Genomic DNA, 22,766 nt, shown 5'->3' on the forward strand with positions numbered 1-22,766 from the left:
AATGGCAATAAACGTAAGGCTTCTTGTCAAGTGGAAGGGGAAGGCAATGTATTTTTGAAGCATTTTCAAATCCTTGGGTAAAGTACATATAAGGTAATCAAGGTAATGTCAAATTTGTAATCTGCACAATACATTTTTAGACTACTACTGTGCAATCTGAAACATGTTTTACAGTTCTGTTCTTAAATCTGGAATGTATCTGCAATATGGTAATGGTTGTGTTAAAATAGTTTTTCACTGCAATATTTTCTTCAATGTCATATTTTGTACTGTGAAATGTGAAAAAACAATACTATAGCTGATACAGGTATATAGTAGTCAATGCTCAAGATGCTTTATGTTAAGTGCAATTTTGGTGAAAAACATGTTATTAAAAGTAGACCCAAGATCTAATATCTACTGATGGAACGATCGTGCTAAACAACCATTACAATACTGTAAAGTGTATATGCATGTCAATCAATTTAAAATCTTAAACTGTTGTGCTTTATGATCACACGTGGTAGAAATTTTATATAAAGCTTGCTATGACCCAGATAATATATTAACAGTCTTCAGTATTTCTGATAAAAAAGATTTCCTTTAAACCAGCTTGTGAATGTTAGTTTAGTGCAAGTGATTTCTGGATTATTTCATATTGGTTTTTCCATCAGCCTGATTTTTTTTTTTCCCAAAAATTGAATTGCTATGATCTGAATTCTTGATATTGTGCACTTCTGGTTTGTAATTTTTTTATACAACAGTAAAATAAATATTTTTTCTATCACATTTATTATGTTTAAACACAGTATATGGTTTCTGTTAACTAGAATAAATAACATGTAACACTGCTGAACAACAAGTTGGAAGTGCTGACATTTCTAGTTTTTTTTCAATATTAAATCATGCTGCATGTACATCCTATCATGCTCTTTTAAATTATCCAGTAATTTTTTTTAATCACAAGATAAAATTAATATGCATTTATAATGCCATTTAGAAGCTGTTACCGTTGCTTTTCTACAGCAGTTTTCAATCAGTGTTTGTTACCTTTGGCAAAACAATACATTGCAGCTCTAAAACTGGAGAAATGGTCTGTTAAGCGTCACAGCCAGGAGGGGTAAAGAAGCATCGTTATGGTTCGACTTGGCAGCGACTTCACAAATACCTCCCAAAAAAACAGGAACACGAACAATTCTACTCAGGATAGAAAAAAAGAAACCCTCAAAGAAACAACTGCCGTTTGGTTAAAAGCTGCGTATGCATGCTTCCGAAGAGTCTGGACAGAGAAGAACGGACATTAAAGGGGTGAGACGATCTGTGGGGCAGCACGGCAAAGCGGGTTAGCGTCCAACACTGATGTTGCAGGTCTTGCAGCTGGGGTCTTTCTTTGCGTTTACCGTGGACAAGCTCATTAGCTGATGGCCGCTGATCTCGGCGACAGTCCCTAGAGCGAGATCCACGGGGTCGGTGAAAATCACCTCCAATATGACATCCTGCGCGTGGTGAAACACCAGCTGGCCTTCCTCCTCGGTGCAGGTCAGGAATTTGTTGTCTGCGATGTTCAGCGCGGGCAGCCGCTGTTTGCAAAACTCATCGCCCGGAGACCCGGCGGGGGCCAGGACCAGGATCACGTAGTGGTAGGCCGTATACATGCAGTAGAAGTCACCGAAGTAGAGGTTAGTCTTTGGGTTGAAAAGTAATTCGGCTTGGATCTCGAATCGGTACCTCCCGTACGGGGAATCCTGCGGCGGCTTTCCGGTGTTGAACTCGGTGTTACAGCTGAAGAAGACGCCCTCCAGTTTACCACTGATGGGAGAGCCATGGCTGCCACTGTTGTCCTTTACTGAGGGCACCATCTTATTGTGCTGTAGCTCTCTGGTGAAAGAAACGGAAAGAGGCGCAGTTAGGGAGTTACTGTTCTTGACAGACCCATCTCGGCAAACACATTTCTCAGACCACAAGATGGCACTACTGTACTGTATCTTACAACCTTTGCAATCATCTATTTCACATATTGCAGGGTTTGTTCATTTAATGGTGCAAATGAAAATGCAATGCACTAAAGATAATATCAGATTAATAATTCAAGCGCATGTTATTTGTAATATTGTTAGGCATAGCTGAACAGCAATGAATAATTTAAGATTTGCATGAAAGTTCTCAGTCTGACGTGAAAATGAATACAAGGACGCAAGTTGTATTGATGGAACATTTCACATGTTCAACTATGAATAATGCACTGAATTTCATCGCAAGACAAGGCTACTGACTGCAGGGACACCAGGAATGCATGTATGTTATGGTATGATATGACAGCCATCATGGTTAAAGATGTTAGAAACATGCTATTGACTGTACTTTTCTAAAAAGAAACATTTGGCAGCAATACAACCTGACGGAGAAGTTAATATAATTTTAGTGGTTTTTTTGTACATTTCAAATTCATTTCATTTCAATGCTCTGCAAGCAGCATTCGGGACAATCATTCTGAGAACGGTATTAAGCTGCTTTGTTGAATCTGAAACGTCTTGGGGGGTGGGGGGGTATAATTTGCTAACAGCTGTGTAGGTTAGCGAACAAGAAGTAATTTTTCCACAGTGCCTCAGATAGCAGAGAATGAGAGAATGCTTTATTCCCGAGTACATCTGTATAGACAATAATTACAGCCAAGTTCTTTTCTGCCCCATTTGTAAACACAGCATATGAATTGTGACTTTTCTACAGTAGCATACGCTATACATTTCAAGGAGTATTTGTATTTCCGGTGGCACAGGTCTGATCTTAATTCAGGTGAAATTAATTTAAGTCAATTGTTTGAAACCCTTAAACCTCTAAACACTTTGCTGCTGAATATGTATTGATGACACGGTTTCCTAGTTTTTCTTAATTAAGAAGCCTACGTAACTTTTGATGTCGGCTATCAAAGGCATTCTTTAATTCGTTGACTAGCACAGACAGTTCCCAAACATGATTTCCATGCCGTCTAATTGGTACTGACAGTCAACATCACTGGGGGATAGAAGAGTAAATAAAAAATGGGATGAGGCAGGCAGTCTTTAGAACTGCACCAATGTCTTTTTTAGGAACTCTTTTAAATACTTTAAATTATTTGACTTCACAGATTGTATCCTCTCCACTGGTCCATACAACCTCCAACTTGAAATTGGGAGGTAACAAAAAACATACTTAAAAAGATTCTAGAATATGTTGGTCTTAATTTATCAAGACATTTCTGCTGAGCACATCCTATAACATATTATAATGATTTAAATCCAACAAATACGGGACACCAGTAATGACAGCAGCACGTACCTGGCTTGATCAAAGTATTCTTTTTGCTGATTGCGATAAAACACTGAAAACTTCAGCATTCTGCCCGCAATCACTTCGGCTTTCTCTAACAGCTGCGTTAGGTGCACCGTGGAGTAATCTGAAAAACACACATTTTATTGATAGGCCATTTAATTGTTGTTTATTGGGTGGGGGGGGGGTTAACAGTGAGGGGAAAAGAAAAATTAAACCTTTCCAAAATCCTAAAACATACTTTGTCTATCACTGCAGTAAGCTCGAATAGGCTCAAACATACTGTAAGCCCTTATCACTAACATTCACCCTGATTATATAATTTGCTTTGTTGTCCTGACAGTATTGCAGTGTTTATGCCTCCTCTTCAGACTCACCCGCAGTGCAGAACTCAATAATTTCACTCCACTCCGAGACGGCATAGTCTCCATCGCTCTGCTTGGAGGCAGTCTGCACAGCCACTGTGTACTCGGTGCGTGGGCTCAGGAACCAGTGGCCCCTCACCGTCATGGGAAGGGGGACTGCTTTGGCCACCAGCTTCGTAGGAACATCCTGCAAGGAAGCAGAAGTAAAAAGTTCAAAGATGTCCTCGTCTATTCAAGCATGGCATCATCGCACACCAGAAGGCAACAACCACAAAGTGATTGCACACTGTCAGCATGAAACACCTCCCTTGCTTATGTCCGTCTCTTTTCAATGTGGGGGAAGTCAATGCAATCTTTTAGTATTTGGATGTTATTTATTGACTACATCGCACTTTACAAACCGCTGTAGACTGAGATGTGCTGAAGTTCAATCTATATCAATACAAAACTCTGACCCACCCACTAATACAAAACTACAAGTCTGTGTGTAATATCGGTTACATTTATGAGCAGAAGAAAACAGCATCTTACAACAAATGAAGCAGCCACTGAGTATAGCTTTGTAGTTTTCAATAAGCGGGTGGGTCAAATTATGATTTCATTCCAGTGGGGGAGTGGGAGCTCCAAAAAGACTTTCAAACTGTGCTTCTGAATGTCCCAAAAGGTATCTTATCCTCCCCACCTTATGTTTGAACTTGTTGGAGTTCTTGTTCTCTTTCTTGTTCAGGTCAATGAAGTAGTGTGTGATACGGTCCCTGGATTTGGGATCCATATCCCAGGATATCTTGAAGGAGTCGCATGTGATGTTGTTTATTTTTATGTTCTGTGGAACGGGAAGCTCCTCCATCTCTGCAATCCCACTGTCTTGGGATTTATTTCCTGTGGTAAAAAAAGAGACACAAGTTGTGCTGTTTATATAGCAAACAAAAACATCAGGATGAGACGGGACTCGTATTTTGAAGCTCAAATCAAATTACTAAATGGAGAAGCAAGATTTCGGCAGATCAAAGGCTTAGTGGAGAACACAAGACTCTATGAGCGGTGATAAATGTTTACTGTAAATGGTGCCAGATAAAGGAAATCTATCTACAGATTTACTACTCTTAAGATGATGACCCAGTGTTGGAATTGCATCCATTACCATGGCAACAATGCATTCTTCAAAGCTTACATTTCATTTTCTTAAGGCTGGCTATTACTGTGCCACTCCATATTTCAAAGCTTCAGACTATGCTAATAATTAAACTTCTCACATGAGATTTCTGTACATGATTTCAATATTCCCTCCATTGCTTAACCTGTGATTTGCACGTAAAAGCACATGCACTGAGATATAGCTATTGACATATGAAGATCATCCAAGATAGAGCCTCCAGCCTTCCCCAAGCCTCAACATTTATTGAGGTCATCAAAGCCAGTGTTGGCTGAGTTTTACATCACGGCAACCGATAATAGCCCCGTTTTCCAGGTCTACTACACAGTAACTGGCATAGTTTAAAACAAAGACATTATTTTTCATCAACAAATATTGGCATCTCATCACATCTACACAAACATGTGAAAGAGTGCTTTAATAGCTGGGACACATTTTCCAAAAGGGGTCAAGAGGAAATTTGATCCTACAAAATATCCACACTTGGCACTTGAACAATATAATGTTCTGTGTATGCTGCATGAATGAAGTGAATTTGAAACCATTTCAAAATTGATGATGCTCAAAGAAACAATACAGATTCAATGATCCATGGAATACTTCAAACCTTGTGTAGTATGGCTTGCTAATTGAGTCCGTCCAAAAAATGGGTCAGGTTATCCTCTACAAACGTGCATCTTTTCAAAATACTTCTATTTTGTTTTTCAGACAAATGCTAGTTATACTGAACAATATAGTGAACATAAAGACTTGTGTATCTGGTGTTTATCAGTTTAGATAAATTAGTGACTTTTTACAGTATTCTCACTTTAGCTAGTAAATGACCAAGTTTGAAGAGTACATGACAGGATGCTGTGGCTACAATACTACCTTTGACACACAATAGAGTAGAACTTCGGTACAGATTTTTCAGTAAATGTATCAGAAGTATCGCAATATTTTAGTTAAGTCCTGGACAAATAGACAAGAGTAACACATGATTCAACAGTGTAAGACTACTGATATCATGACATCACACTGGCTTCTATGTTTCAAAATCATAACAACTGTTTTACATGTAACACTGCCAAGCAAACCATTTCTTAAAATGGTTACACTTTCAAGATTAAATCTAAATTAGACAGGATCAGGCAAATCCCCTTATCACTTGCCTGGGTAAAGTGCTGGGAAAGGGTCCCTTGGGTTTTGTTTTTATTTTCATCTTTTTGAATCGCAAAACAAAAACAAAAACAAAGCTTTGGCAGATGCAACAACTGTCAGATGGGTTAAGAGGCATATGGGGCAAGAATATCGTATAATACTGTCATTCACGTATCTCTATACTATCTGTACGAAGCTGCTGGGTTTAAAGATCTCATGTTTGCAACGCACAACGCTTAACAAAAAAAAGACAACTTAGATGTTAAGACCTATACATGAGATGTTACAGAACTGTCTTCGGCAATTACACGTAGGCTACTTGCACTCCTGCTATTGCTCATTGTCGCCACACTACAAGAGCTGCTTACGCAACACACCTGTAGCGATGCTGAAAAACTCTTTAACCTCACCAGTTTCACTTTATAAAATCCCTAGCTGCCTTCATTGAGCAGGCTGTTGACAGCAGCTCTCTTTAAAACCCATTTCATGCATTTGCAGAAAGCAGCCCTCGGAAAAGGGAAAAAAAATAAAATAAATTGATGAGTTTCCATAGCAACAAAATGCAAGCCTATCGACAATGCATTGCCTAATTCAGCATCTTTAAGACTGGGGCTCTCGCTTTCATGGCTAAAGGGACATGCAGAATAGTGCTCTACTTAACAACTAACCATAGTAATTGCTTTGTTCTCCTCTGGCTCATTTACAGCACAGGTAGAACTGTGTTCATGCGATTCTAATTAGAGGCACCTACCAAATATAGTTCCCTGGCTTCGTATATGCTTTCCGTTTTTCTTAATTACACCTATTATGCTTCATTCAGTGTCCTTATATAACCATGCACTGCAGCCAATTTTGAGATAATGAATCCGAAATCCCTTCAATTCGTCATATTCTACACATACACACACACACACCTAGTATACATCATACACACTATATATATCAACATCATCATCATCTTCAGTCTATATTCCACTGCTGGATGAAGGCCTCCCCATGGCTTCGACCCATAGCTCCCCTACTCCATGTCATGCCTGCAAAGTTAATTATTTAATCTTTCCATCTTTTGGGTGGTTTTCTAGGTCTCTTGGGATGTGTATATATGAAGCAAATTGCATAGTCACGTGTCCAATTTGAAGTGAATCTAAAAATCTTTTGAGATGAGAATTCAGTGGCGTTCAACCAGCTATGCCATGTGAATATATTGTAAATAACTGCCCTGTTGTCTTTTTTCTATAGAACTGAACGCGTACCTGCTTCTCAGACACTGTAAGACGTATATCCACGTTTGTCTGACCAGCTATAGATTGGTGAAATGTGAATACAGCAAACATTAAGCAAAAGCTCGAGCACAAAGGGCCTGTTTCTTAATAATTGGAGTTATAATGTTGTGAGTACTGATGCCTCATCCAAATAGCCAGGCCATCGTTTCCTAAGCCAGGCGATCCGAATCCAAATCACTTCACAATGCTCTCACTTTACTCCTGAGACTTGATTTGGAGTTGTCCGTGATCAGATTTACATTTTAGCCTTCCTCCTTATTGACCTTGATTCATCTGTCAGTCAAGCTGTGCCTGAAATGGGAAACTCAGTCAGGCTTAACTTGTTGGCATCAGCAAAATCATTCCTTCAAGGATTTAAGAAAAATGTTTTCAAAGTGCATATGAATTGGTGCCCATCTTTAACTTATACTTCTTCAAGAACAACAAGGTGAATACTTATACTTACATTACTTACAAGCTCGTGTTAAAGGGCCATTGTCTTTAAAGAAAACGTGAATAATTGTGAATATTCCTCTTTTTTGATTAAACCCAATTTTCTCAAATAGTCTGTAAAATCCATAATGGCAGCCTTTGAAAAACCTACTCAAAACAATCAGCTAGGGAACAAGCTAAGGGCAGCAAGTAGTGACTATGCTCAGTACAGATAAGCTACTCTACAGCACTCTACACATGAACTGTCATGTTAGTCATTAAATTATGAATACAGTAGGAATCAGCGGTACTTAAAATTGAAACCTTAATGTGAATATGCTGGGTAATGCCCATTCTTGCAAAAATACTAGATAAAACCAGTAATTCAGGGGTAAAAAAAATAAAAAAATAAAAAATGCATTTTCCGGAGCTTACATCTACAAAACATGATCATTGATATACATAGTCTTTATACAACAATATATCAAAATAAACTGGTCACATATGAGCGAAAATGCATGCATAAGGGTGAGCCTCAATCCGTCTGTTAATAAACAAGAAATCAAATATTGCATTAATCCTTGAGAACAAGTATAGACTCTTTCACAGCTGCAGTAACTTAACATGCTCAAGTATTCAGCATAGAGATTTGTCACAACCGTTTACAGTAATTCTTTCCTAGCCTTTTCCTTCACGTGGGTGTTTAAAAATAAAATGCACTTCCGGCACCTTAAATAGCACACTAGTGTTTATTGAGCTTTGCCTTTGCTGGAGATTGAACAAATGAATGTGTATTGTGAATACACAAAGATCAGCAAATTGTAACTAAATCATTTCAAAACCATTTTTCAAGGGTGTATAAAAGAGCTAAACAAAGATCACTGAGCAGAAAACCATAGGAAACGTAAATTGATGGAAGGGGCAAAACCATAGTCACTGCTCTGATTTTTTTGCAGCAAAACGTTCACAAATCAATCACTTTGATTATATCTGAAATCAATACTATTCTACTGTAGCAACTCACAGTTAGTCTGAAAACTGTCCTGTAATGACAATTTATTCTACAGCTCTAGCACATGGGATTTTGTGTTAGAACTGTCTACCATAACTTCAAAGAAAATCCCAGATATTATAGCGACTGCCAGCACCACTAGGGATGCACTGAACATGGCGTCTGTGTACAAATTCCACAAAACACATTACACCAGAGACACACAGGAGATGTACAGATGCAGATGTATTGATCTGTGTTGTTTTTCATACACAGAGGGATTATGGGTGCATTATATAATTTCAAACAGCATGCATTTCTTCACTAGCACACACAAAGCTGAAACATCAACCTTGCAACTTCCACACCCAGCCTCTCAGGAACTGCTGTGTCGTTATCAGCACAATGGATTCCTCCAGTGTGGAGCTAAAAACAGCTTTGGCGAGTCGTGCCTACGTCAAAAGTGTGGTATTGGAAAACCACAGGCTCATGAATAGTCATTTTTAAACACTTCAAAAGAAAAACAAAATAGGAATCTCTCAAAATAGAATCATACGTTGTTGTTTTTAAGTTCAACATATTTTCACTTTATCCACACAAAATAATATCTGAGATCAAAGGCTGTATCAGTTTGAGATCTCACAGCACTTCTAGCGTCCAAAATGAACTGGCTCGCTCCTTCACTCTGCAGGAGCTCCAATCGAAACACTCAGATGATGCTTATTCAAAACAATCTGTGGAAAATACCCACACTGGACACTGTGTTAGGAACAGGCTAATGTGAAAAGCCACCACGTTCCCCACAGGGCTTGTGCAAAACAAGACCTTAACCAGTACTGAGGGTAAGAAAAACAGTTCCCATTATTCATTCAGCAGCATGAAACATCTTTTGACTCAGCACTCAAAATCCCCATTACAGGTTGTCCTGTGGGGCCGCTATCCGCTTACCGTGACTGAAGATTCTTGGGAAAGATGAATTTCAGTAGCTGGTTATACAAGATCTGAATAAAAATGCTTCTCCGTTTTTTATGTACAGCAGCGTTTAATACAGTATTTCCTTTACATCCTGATGACAGTTTTTTATATTACTTAAGCCTTAGAAGTTACCAAATTAGAGATAAATAAAAAGTAAACATACCAGTGTGATGAAAATCTGCTTGTCATGGCACTGGCACATGAAGCACCAGTTTTAGAGAGACACATGAGCATCCAGAAAGAGCTAGACAGAAGAGAGGCATTTCTTACAGCCTCTATACATCCCATTCATTCAGCAATGCCAATAGGACAGTGCAGGGCTGTACATTCGGCAGCAGGCTATTGGCTAACTGAGGCTTAGCATTTGTTTTACAAGCCCAGCGGACTGTCACAGGCACAGCTGAGATTATGTCATCAGCCAACGTTGGCAACTGTCGTACTGGCCCAGTCACAGTCATAATTTTAAAAGAAAAACCCTCGCTGTTTTCCAGAGAGATTATCCGTGAAATGTCAACTCCCACTGGCATGTTTGGAAATCCTTTGACAGTATATCCCCATGAAATCTAACCAGAGCATGCATATACCTAACAGTTTGAGTTCAATACTATATATGGCTTGGCAAGTTGCTCTAACCTTAGTCACTCAGCATTGACAACCAGCACTCATTTTGAACCCGTATCAAGCACTAGCCATGACTAGACTTCTCTTTAAAGCCAAAGGAACACACCAATGAATTTTACTACAACACACATTTATCACTTTTCATGTCAAGAGCCCTCACAAAAACAGAAAGACTTCACACAGGATGCAGCACACAGTTTCACAGAGATAAAGCCCATCAGTATTTTAACGAAGTCTGGAAATATAAAAAGGGTCCTTCTTTTAATCCAATAGGCCAACTATCCCAAATATGGCAATCTATTAACATATTCTACTACAGAGCAATTTCCTGTTTCTATGAAGTCTGTTCAGTGTCTTTCATGAAACGTTTAACATCCAACAAGACGCAAAAGGCATGCCTTGTTCTTTCATTGGCAAATAAAATTAACAAGAAGAATGCAAGAAAATCATTGGCATCTGGGCACTGTGAAAAGAACAGGGGATCAGATGCGAGACATGCATCCTGTAGAGCAACAAACCTACTGCCTCAGCTGTATGAAAATGTATGGCAGACTCACTGCGCAGTGCCATAATCATATTAAACTCACAATAATCCAACCTGAAAGACCTTAAAGGTCATTTTGCCATATATAGAACACAATATATAGATTTTACTTATTCTCATGTCATCTTGATGTCTTGCCAAGTATTGCAGAACTAATTTCTGTACACAGACATTTTTGTGTACCTACGGGAAAGAAAACCTGTCATGGAACGGGTCAACGTCGGACAACCAAAGATACATGGGGTCTGCAAAGTGTGCAAATGAAAGCTATCTAGACATCAATAGTCTCACAGAACACATTACAAAAAATAAACATGGAAGCTATTATGTACACAACATGGAACATAGTAATTAATTTTCATGACGTTCCCCAACATACTTTTCATAGTGTCCTTTGTGCAGTTCACACCCTTGGGCATTTGCAGCAAATTAATTCCAGCTTAGTCAATCATAAATGCAATTTGCTTGGAGCCAAACATTAGGATGATCAAAATTAATTAAAAACATAAGGAAATGTTAATAAAGTCTTTCTCTCTGATCAGGAGGAATTATCATATTTGAGGTATGAAAAAAACAAAACACCATGCCAATTAAAAAAAGCCACAAGCAGTCGAAAGAGGTTTCAAATCAAAGTCCTATTCCAATTCCAAATACATCAAGTAGGCCTAATGTTTTCAAAACTAAACACAGATATAGTAATATCAACAACATTTAGACTAATTTGTATTCATAATCACTAATACTGTAATTGGTATTTATATATGCTGCTACACAAATTATGTAAGAGTTTACTGCTCGGGGCAGCTTATCAATATTTCATAATCTTATTATGACTCAGGTATCCTAAAATACATTGAACTCTGACTGCTAACTAAAACTACTTGAAACAAAGAACAATAAAAGTATCCATCTATTATTACAGTCAACACAGCCCTGTTTCCATACCATCATTTCTGAGAGAGCACGGCAGGGAATGGCTAATACAAAATAGTTCATCTTGGCGTTGCTGTTTAATGTAATGCATGCCAAACTCTGCGTTTAAGAGCCAAGATCTATGACGTCAGATCCTGGGCATGAAAGAGCTCTTCAATCCGGTGACCTCAGAGCCGGCCCGTCCTGCGCATTGCGCCCCTACTGCACATTTACAACCATCACGTCAACACTGCAGCACACACCAGGGGATTGAAGCGAGAGTAAAACTGCAGTATATTTTACATATAAATAAAACCGGAATATTAAACAGCTGACATGTGAAGACTGGAGCAGCCGTGTGGGTTCCCTTCCGGAATTACGTCACGCCGATATTTACGTAAACAGGAAGGAGTCGTTTTTTCTTCGACGGTTAATGACCAAGATCGTTTTAAAAACATACATTGTTAGGTTTTAACTATTCACTACCAGTACTTGTGTGTAGGCAACTTAATTATACATGTTTAGACTACATTTTAAATCCGTACCTTAACACATTGTTCATATGTCTGGCTCGATGAAAGGTCGTAAGGTCGCTTGTAGCGCACATGTCCGCAGCTCTGCAGATCCCCCGCTCCAATTGGTGGAGTTGCGCACATCTGCGCAGAACAGCGGCGATCTGCGCTGCACGAAAGCGGCCAATTACACCGCAGAGTGAAATTCGGTGTTTGTTGTGTCCGGATCCTCGTTATACAAACCAAGCTGTAGACAACCACGTTAATGTATTAACAGCATAGGAGTACAATGTGTAATTATAAAACACAAAATGACAATCGAATATCACGAGTTTATGTAATGTTTAAGTGTATTGTGAAATATGAAAAACAAGTGTACTCTCTATATGGGTTCAAATTAGCGCCAAAAGTAACGCATTCAAAGTAGGACTTTGGTTTTCTTACTTCATTCTGTTTAGGCCTGTGACATTGTCCATGCTGGTCATGATTGTCCAACAGTGATTGAAGTCTATTGATCTGTAACTTTCACAATTTACATCAGTATTAATAAATGCCTAATAATACAAAACTGAAAGGGAGTTGTATGATGTAATTGTGGGAAATATACTTGTTAAATAGTAACACATAATATACAACAAATAGTGAGAATGTTATATTCCATTTTTTAAATTAACTGTATTCTGACTGCACTTTGCAGAATTGCATAATACATTAAATTCTATATCACCATTGTGTTTTTTTAATGATGTGAATATTAGCTTACAAACATCTTCAGAAAAAAACTATTAAGATGCTTCATCAGTGGCCACTGACTGAGCTACCCTCCCCCAATTGAGAGTAAAGCTCATTTACAATGCAAAGTGGAGGCCAGCAGGCATGTTGTGCTCTTTTGACCAGAGAGCCACACAAAACCCGATTGGGCTAGAAAGCTTTTCGGTCATTCATTAGCTCATCATGGGTACAAATCATTCAAGGTTTTTAAGGGAAGATAAGTGTTAACTGATCACAACTAAACCTAACTTAATAATCAAAAAACTCTATGTTACATTATAGATCTAGTTACAAGTAAGTGCAGAGAACACATAAATGACAAAGGCCTAGGTAATAACACAAATAAATAATATATTTAACAATTATTAGTAATTTGAATTAAAATGGTTTACTATGAATTACTCAACTAAAAAATGTTCCCTGATATTGCAATGTCTGCTGTTACCATGCGGAGACCAGACATCATATTAAGAGATTCATTAATTCGTCTGATTGCTTTTGCTTTTTCAGTCGTGACCACAATTTAGTCTACATGCAACCCCAAATTAGAAACCATTATAACTAATATTTGATGTACACCGTTTAGTTAATCATTACTAAAAAGCACGTGAACATATTAATCTCATGTTTTTTCATAATGTTATCACTGGGGTACCATAGGTACTGCATCTCTGTGTGGCCTACACATCCACTGAAAACTGAAGAGCAGCTGTTGCTTGCTGTGATCTAATTATATCACTGGCTGGAAGGCAACAGAAATGTAAACCAACAATAATTACTGTGCAATAGAGCCGCAACATTAAAAATCTTCCTTTTACTCTGTGAGTTATCAGTCATCAGAAAGTACTTGAAAAAAATATACAAAAAAAGTGGAAGTAGTCTGATAACACCTTCGAACTGTTTCACTGTATATGAAAACAATGATGTCAGTCATTTACTTAATTACTTAATTTACTTACTTATCAGAAACTTGTAATTAAGAGTATCTAGTTTAATTAATAGAAAAAAATGTGAATATAATTTAAAAAAAATCTAATAAAGCTAGCACAATCCCAAGTGTAAAAACCCATCATACTAATATAGCTGACAGACCTGTCTAGATCACAGTAATTAAAAAAAATCCAAGGATCTGTGTGTGTGTGTGTGTGTGTCTTTACTTTAGACATTTTACTTTTTGTAAAGAAGTTATGTGATTAAACTCTTCTAAAGACTTCTTTAATAAGGTTGCTATGTAGAATACTTGCATTGTTATCGCAATGTATTCAATAATGTTGCCAAATATAGTGACATTTTTGATAATGGTTGTACTGATTGTGTCTCATAGCATCAGGGGCATGAAAAGCTACAATATACTTTTTCTCACAAGCCAATTAAGAGTGCTCTGCTTAATTAGTGAAGATCTTTTTAATACTTTTGCAATGTATTTACTTTTATCTTAGCCATGAAAAAAAATATATATATATATATATATATATTGTAGTATTTTGAATAGTTGCATTAGTATTTTCAAAGTACACAATGTTCAGATTCACACAGTTCACAATTCATGCACCTTGACTTATATGAAGGAGTCACTTCCTTTAGCCTCAACTTCTCAGAAGGGATATTCAACCACACAAAACCTTTCCAGTTACTCCAGGTTTTGCTTGTGGACTCCTTTTTTCAGTTCTTACCACAAATTGTCTGTTGAATTGTGGTCTGGAGAACAAGAATCAGATACTCCTACACAGTGGGTATGTTTTTCTTGATATAAGTTTAACTTTCTTGTGCCAAATACACTGCAGATGTTTTTTTTTTCTGCAGAACAATTCTTTGTTCAGACTCAATAATAGCTTTTCAGCTTTTCATTATGGAAATGTAATCAGTTTGCACATATTAAGTGGAAAGCTGAATCATAGCATGAAATAGTGCTAATATATTTTTTTCTACATGATTTTTTTTTTATAATAGGTACTTAAACACACTTTTAACAGGAGGCTCCACTTGTTATTTATTTTCCAAAACATGTTTACTTATTATGTAGGCACCAATTATTATAGTGAAATTAACCAGCAAAAACATAAGTAAATCCTGGAAAAAATTAAAAAAGATTCCTGTCTATGTTTTTGGGCCCTAATAGGAAAACAAAGTAATTCCTAGACACAAGAAAATAAAACATCTTTTTCCAAACAGTAACGGCAACCTGCCCATATCTGGGAAGTTAAGTGTCCTATCAAAGCAGTCTTTTAAATTCCAGTTAAGGTCAACACTTTACCAAATCATGCAGATCCTGATTTAATGAAATATATGGTTATAAATGAAGTAATTCAGCACACACACTTATACTTGTGTATTATTAAGAGCAAAGCCATTCTCATGTATTGATGGGTTAGTCATCATGTGCCCAGTGATGGATGACTAAACCATCCCACATTGCCGTGCACTTGGAGCTAATTCAGACCACTCTGCCTCCACTGGGGCTGAGGTCATTAGATCTGCAGTTCTCAGAGTACCACTGGCCAGCATGATCATAGCGGCAGAATCACAACAAGATAACATTAAGAGGTTATGTACTCAACCTTATTAACAGGATGACAACTAACATCTGAGAAACAACCGTCCTACATCTGTCAACTAGCCAGGAAACATCAGAACTTTCAGCAAGAACAACCAAAAAAAAATCAACAACAATTCAATAAACAGCGTAGGAGAAGCTTTCAGTATATATAAAAGAACATGTTGTTCAAAATTTGATCTCCAGCTTGTGCTTTCATTGCCTGAAGATTCCACAGAATTAAATAAAAAAATAATGAATTTAATGAACTCAAAGAACATATTTTGTGCAGAAAGCTACTCATGTGTACACTGGTGATAATTTAGAGAATGTTTCAAAAAGGAAAAAGGGATCTTTCTTTTTTAAAGTGCTAGGTAGAATGTCCATCCTATATTATAGATAAAACACAAGAGAAAGACACTGCACCTAACCAAACACACACAAAACACACACTTTTACTTGCAAAAACAACATGTGCATGGAAATAATTTTACTTGCAAATCAGTTTAAAAGTACAAACTGCCAGACTAGCTCTGCACAATTCAATCAAAATGGATGAATGCTGAATCCTGTCATCAATCTTTATGCCAGCAGTATTTCAGACTAACAGACCTCTCTGGTCCTATTGGAAAAGTTAGCAGACAATTCTACAGCCAATATTCTGATAATATCTGGAAACAGTGCACATGTTTGGTCAGCCTCACAAAGGAACAGCATTCAATGATGTATAATAAAAAGCCAGTGGGGTACAGGCCTTTGAAACATACTGCTTTGTTTGAGAAGGCAGGCATGAGAAACACATGCTGGGTGAAATGATGCTGGTAATATTAACATACATTGTAAATGTATTGATTTAAAATAATAAATCAATGAACAAAAATTGTGATCTGTTAATGAGCTATTAGGTAATTATGTAAACTAAGTTGTTAAAGTCAGAGAAACTGCAGCATTGCGTTGCATAATATTGTTCCATGCACGAGTGTGCTTTTCATATAGGACCATGTATTACATATTGGACTATCAGTAACATGAAAAACAAAGTGTGTCTGCTGATGTTTACATTTTCAAACATATTAGAAAAGGGATACAAATCGGAGAGGAAAAACACATTTTTTGTTAGAGCATGTGGTCAGTACAGATTCTGGCTTTCATCTCAATATGTCAAGCTAGGTATTCAAGATAAAGTAAAGATTCAAATTTGAAATGATATTATTTAAACTTTTTTCGTTCAGTGTGTAAAGCCAAGGGTGCATTTTAAGATCACTGGTGCAATATAATATTTGTGCATTATATATATTTGGAATAATATCTGTTAACACACTTATTAGAATAAAATATTAGAAGGACTGTGTTTTATTTGTTCTGTGCATTTTCTTGCCCAGGTGTGCTGGACAGGTCTGTAGATGTGGGTGAGAAGAAGAAGACTGAAGCAGAAGAATGTTCACTGCACAAAATGGCCAATCTCTAGAGAAAGGCGATGGAAAAGGAAACTCAAATCTTTTCCTTTTGTTAATGCTTTCTTAAAAGGTCTTGAGACTGAAACTGAATTATTCAACTGCCTCAAAGAGTAATGGTTTATTTTTAAAACCACTTTAATAATTGCAATTGATCCTCACAGAATGTAGCAGGATCACATTGCTTATATTTTTAACCTGTTTTGGAGCAGATGTACACAGTTCAATAATTGAAATGTTAACATTCTCCTTTGTTCAGCATCTGCTGTGCCAGGAAACACTGCATTTTCCCCAGTTATTCTCAAAACACAGTATTTACCAACAAAGTGTGCTGATGTTTTTAAAAATGAGGTAATCAATACATATCTTTATTCTATACAGAGTTTATACCGAAGACGAACTGCTCCATTATTAACAGGATCTCAGCCCATTTCAGCGGAGCACACAGATTAAGCCACTCTTTGTAAGAAAGGTTATGAATGAGACATGGCCAAACAGTCCACAAAAAATGTTTTGTTCCCAGAGAGCGAGTGCGATTTTTAAAGAGAATCCAGTCTGTTCTGGATAGACCCCAGTGTACTAGCACCGACAACAGCAATTTGTTGCCAATCTCAAATATTTTGGGCAAGCTCCTTCTGTGAAAAATGCCAATTCAGTGTTCAGTGTTAAATAATAATAATACAAAAAGTTGAAATGAGTGTATTTTTGTCTGTGAAGTGTAAGCTCATTGTATACAACATATAAATTGATGGTTTGTGCTAAATCATTCCTTTTATTCATTGGTGGAGCTCCCCTATAGCAGCAGTAGCAGATGGCACTCCCTACTCCTGATACAATCACAGCCACAGCTGGACTAAGAGATCTATACAGCACATTCATCTTGCCTGTGTTGTCAGCCAAGAACATTACAGCACAGAAAGTCACCCATTACAAAGAAGAGAAAGCCTGGGCGCATGAATAGCTTTGCTTCTGGTACCTTAGTTAACTGCTTGCTGTGTTTAAATAGCTGGCTGTCTGCTCCCATGCACTGCCGAAACACAGATGCTCAAAAACGTCTTGCCTTTTTTTCCAAGCATAACAAAGACACTCTTGTATATTTCATTTTTTGTTCCTCTTAGAAATAAGTACTGCACAACTCGTGATCTTTTGATACATTTAAAGAATTTATAAAGCTTTTTGTGTGTGAAAATTTTGGTCATTTATCACGATTCATCGAAAGACGGATTTCTGTGTCATTTACAACAATTCTTTGGATGTTTGGAAAATTAAATGGTTGACAGCAGCAGAGGCGAAAGGCTGTCTTCCTTCTGATACTTGAAGCTGGTAGGCGTACAGAAACTCATGCAGTGTTTAGATTTGAAGAACAGTACAAGTGATTCACAACTGTCATTAATTTGACATGTCGAATGAATCACAAAAAGAGCAACGATGAAGTTCAATGCCCTCAGCCTTTCTCTCAAAAACCAGAGAGAAATGTTTGCAAGGTACATACATAGACGTACTTCCAGCAATACAGAACAACCCACTCTGCCGGCCTGTACTTTTAACAGAAGGAATCCAGTCTTTTGCTTGTAGAGTTTTGGTGTGAAGTCTGATCCCTTTCGAATGCAAATAGGGTCTGATGTTCTGAGCCAAGTCTGAAGCTAAAACTGGAAACCTGAATATTGAGTTGGGGTGGTGGTCAACTGCATGTGACGCTTACAAAAATAATACATTTGTGAAGCAGTGCTGATAAAAACAGATCCTGGAAATTCACATTTTAAATAAAGAGATAACTAGAAAACAGTATATTTTATAAACTGATTTATATTCAGAAACTAGAATAGCAGGCTGACGCTCCAAACCTGCGTTGCCTGGGCTTTTACATGACGATCCTCTAAGGTCAGACTGCATGGCATTGGATACGTGACGTACAAATGTGGATTGGTAGAGTGAATATCCTGTTCTTGTTTATCAGTACTTTTACCTTCGTATACAAGCAATAAAACCCAAGCAACCGGGGTCACTTTATGGAGTTAGTGGAGCGAATACAAAGCAGGCTGCTTAAGTAATTCTCTATTGCTCACTGACAGACAAAGTACCCGACCTTCAGAACTTGACTCTGGCAGGCTGCGCCAAATGTATTACAGTTAAACATCTAACAAAGGTATCAACCCCACAAAAGGATTAATTACAAAATAAATAAATACTCTCAATTGACTTTATTGTTTATATACATGTATAAATATCATCATTGTGATCAGCATATATCAATCCACTGCTGGATGAAGGCCTCCCCAAGATAATGCCACTTGTTTCGATCTATAGCATCTCTTTTCCATGTCACACCTGCAAAGTTTATTTAATTATATATACATAAAGTGTACTGACTGCCTTCACTTGATGAAATATGCAACATTTATATGTTATTGAGCGATCAAGAGATAAAAGGAAAATTGTGTCTACATTAAAACTTTCTATGTGTAGCACAAACACAGAACTGTGCATTACAAACACTGAAATGGCAGGATCCCAATGTTGATGTGTTTTGTTTCACTGTTTCTTTAAAAATATAACTCATTGAAGCAACATGTAAGGGATAGCCAAAAGGCATGGACTCTGTATTTACAGTGTGTAGTCTGCAGTGTAACGATCTGAGATACATATAGCCACAATCTGCTAATGATGTGTTAAAATATACTTATACAAACATTGCTCCCACAGCTCTGAACGAATTTGTATAGTAACTGGATGGAAATGAGTCGTGAGTATACATTGGTGAAACATATTTGTCTTTTAAAAATCACCGTGAATAATAATATAGTCTATGTTCCTTTTAATCTGAAATGAAAAACAACAAGGTTCCCCAGTACATATCTCATACAAATAAAGTGGATTTGTGAAAGATGTACAGGAGAGGTATGAGTATTGAGCTCATAATAAAGAAAATAACAACTACAGAGTATTTGCTGATGAGCTGTAAATATCCTCCTTTGCAGGATATAAATTCTAGCTGAGTTATTGATTGCATTATGATTTGTAGCATACATGACTATACAGGGCTATACTGGTTTGGACTATGGCCTTTTTCCAAATGCAAGTGAAAGCTATATCCCAATGACGCAAATGCAGGTCTTTCTCTACCTCTCTACCTTCTGCATAGGAGGTTTTTATTAGTATTTTTTCATGACATGATATTATCAATGTTTTCCAAAACAATACAATAAAATAAAACAAAAGAACTAGAAAATAAAAATAACTAAAAGATAGAAGACATTTAGCACATATAGTTATATAATGCTTGCAGTGTATTGAAAAATGCCATCTCAGAGAGCCAACTGTGTGCCTCCACACAATGCTGCCGGGCTTTTTCACTGCTTTTCTGAACAGATGTAGAATGTATTTCTTCATTGTTCAATCCGCTATGGAATTCTCTGTGCATATATGTTTACATGCACTGTATCTATTGCCCTTCCGCTTTCATTTTACAAATATACGACAGATGTGATTACATTGTAAACTTTAGTGTAGTTCAGAAATCAATAATGTAATGTATTTAATGTAATCAATAATATTTTGTTTTGCCAACCAAGAACCACACTGAAATAGATATATATCTATGCTCTCTCAAGAGAACTGTTAATACTAAATTAGCACAACTAGATACAGATTTAATATAAACATGTGCAAAACGAGATTAAAAAACAAATTGCACACAGTTCTGTTCTTTGTTCTTTTTCTCTTGCCATGCCGCAATACAGGAGAAACACCTCTGACAACACTGTAGGGTGTGGAGGGCTGTGTGCACGTTTTCCATCTATGGGTGCAGCCATCTTTACAATAGGCCTCTGTGTGGAAACCGATGGCGATTATCATCAAAGGCGAGTGGGTTTATTTTTAGTCAACTCAACTTAACCTAAACTAAAATAGCATTCTGCCTTCGCAATTTTGTATATGAACCTAATAAAATAAAGGTGAGAAGGTGAGAATTTGAATGTTACACAGCACCACCAAGCAATATTTTGGAAAAAAAAAAAAGGATTTGATGCTGAATTGATCTTTTGTATTATTTTATCTTACAAATCCAGCTATAAAAAATGGATCAAGCTTTAATACATGTTGTTGTAACTGTAAAAACTAAAGCACAGCAATCTAAATACCGTTTAAGTGTTAACATTTTAAAATGAACTTTCATCAAACTTTCAAATAAACAAGTACCCACTCACTTGAAGCTGAATCAGCAATGCAATCTTTTTAGCCAGCAAGTGTTTAATAATATATGCTTTTCCCGGCTCTGGAACCAATAGGAAGCACCACATGTAGATGCACATACACTATACCTGCGTGCCCTTTGTCAAAACTGCGTATCACTCATCATGCATTTGTATTATACCATTGTTTATTATAGTTTAATAAGAAATAAGAATAAAAAAAAAAAAAACTAAAAACATTTCCTGCAATCTCGGAATGGAGCCATTCATTAGAATAAGAATTAAAAGCCCTGCTCGATAAGGATGCTGGTGTCCATGGTGCTGAAACAATCAAACCTCCACATTAGGAACAAGCGCTTGTGCTGCAGAAATATATACCTTTCTCTTTCCACGCAGGGTTTGACTCCCTCTTGTCTAAAAAACATTATTTGCGGCAGCAGTGGTGCTTAATCCACAAATCACTACGACCAAATCCACCCTGAGCCACCTGGAGCAAATCAGTGTGCAATAACCAACCCTGTGGACCACATCAAAACGAGAACACCACCTGCGGTTTGGACACAGAATACTGATCAATGATCCACCTGAACCTGGATTAATAATATGCACTATAGTTGTATTTCTTCCAATACATACAAACATAAGCAAGTGCGCTGGGTGTTTTTTTTTCCATCTTTATTCTGGGAAATGGTGCACCAGCCACTCAATACTGACCAAAGCCATATCGACCATCTACAGCCGGTAACGCATGCGATTCCCAGCCCAAACCCGGGCAGTGCTCCTCAGCCCCTACCTTCTCGGTCACAGAGCTGAATGGCCTCCAAGCTCAGGTTCTTGATCATGTCCTCACACGGGCTGGTGGGGCTGCTGATGCTGTGTCCCAGTCGTGGCACCTCCATTCCTCGGGTTGTGGTGGATGTGTCGGTCTTTCACTGGCTTCACCTTGAATAGAGTCTCCGATCGCAGCTTTTTTTCCCCTCCCTCTCTCTCTCTCGCTTTTCTCTCTCCTCGGTCTCTGTCAGTGGTGTGGTCGGGGCCGCGTCAGCCAGTCGTCACCACCGCACCGCGCACTGCTGATTTGTCAGGGCAACGTGAGAGGCACAGGAGACCTGCAGGAAAGGCTGCATATTTTGTATTCATTTGCAGCAGTCAATATTAGCGTTGCACATGCATTGCTGTACATGGGGTATTTATGTGTGTATGCATGATTTCTCGGCGTGTATGCGAGCCACAAGTGTGCATACTGCCTGGGGTGCGCAGGACATGCAGACAGGATTATGAACAGTGAATTCAATGGCTTCTTATGTAACAAGATTACCCTGCCCCCCTCTGTTTGAATCTCAATTAAACCTCGTGTGTGTGTGTGTGTGTGTGTGTGTTTTCTATACAGGCATGTAAAGACATTTAGCAAATTGTAGTAAATAATTACTTATTTCATTTCCACTAGACCCTTTTTGGAGCGCTTCATTGTTTTCCTTGTTCCTTCACCACTGGTTTAAAGGGCAGGTGCAACCATTCAGAAATAACGTTGTGGGTTTTAAAGGAAATCCACTATGTATAGGTGGATATTTTCTGTGTCAGTCTGGTGCAGCACCATTGGCTTTCTTTTCAATGTAAATCGCGACA

The 22,766-nt window shown here is 37.7% G+C and overlaps 1 protein-coding gene across 2 annotated transcripts; it reads right to left on the reverse strand.

The window, feature by feature from the left end:
- Positions 1-752: 752 nt before the first annotated feature.
- Positions 753-22,338, reverse strand: phyhiplb (phytanoyl-CoA 2-hydroxylase interacting protein-like b). 2 transcript variants are annotated; one of them, XM_066693327.1, is made up of 5 exons: positions 21,934-22,338; positions 4,333-4,529; positions 3,663-3,837; positions 3,295-3,412; positions 753-1,857 (listed from the first exon to the last, which is right to left on the reverse strand). In XM_066693327.1, the coding sequence occupies exons 1-5, from the start codon at positions 22,037-22,039 to the stop codon at positions 1,323-1,325; spliced, it is 1,131 nt and encodes a 376-aa protein (XP_066549424.1). In that variant the 5' UTR covers positions 22,040-22,338; the 3' UTR covers positions 753-1,322. The 2 variants fall into 2 exon arrangements, with proteins under 2 accessions (XP_066549424.1, XP_066549425.1); XM_066693328.1 differs by lacking the exon at positions 21,934-22,338 and adding an exon at positions 9,767-9,879.
- Between the last annotated feature and the right edge of the window lie 428 nt (positions 22,339-22,766).

This window comes from Amia ocellicauda, chromosome 20, assembly GCF_036373705.1.
Source record: "Amia ocellicauda isolate fAmiCal2 chromosome 20, fAmiCal2.hap1, whole genome shotgun sequence".
NCBI lineage: Eukaryota > Metazoa > Chordata > Actinopteri > Amiiformes > Amiidae > Amia > Amia ocellicauda.

Excerpts from the sequence above, each read along its gene's own strand:
- phyhiplb (XM_066693327.1), bottom strand. The coding sequence starts at position 22,039 with ATGGAGGTGCCACGACTGGGACACAGCATCAGCAGCCCCACCAGCCCG. Across the intron at positions 4,530-21,933 it reads TCAGCTCTGTGACCGAGAAG|GAAATAAATCCCAAGACAGT; the intron begins GTAGGGGCTGAG and ends TTTTTACCACAG. Across the intron at positions 3,413-3,662 it reads TATTGAGTTCTGCACTGCGG|ATTACTCCACGGTGCACCTA; the intron begins GTGAGTCTGAAG and ends TGTGTTTTTCAG.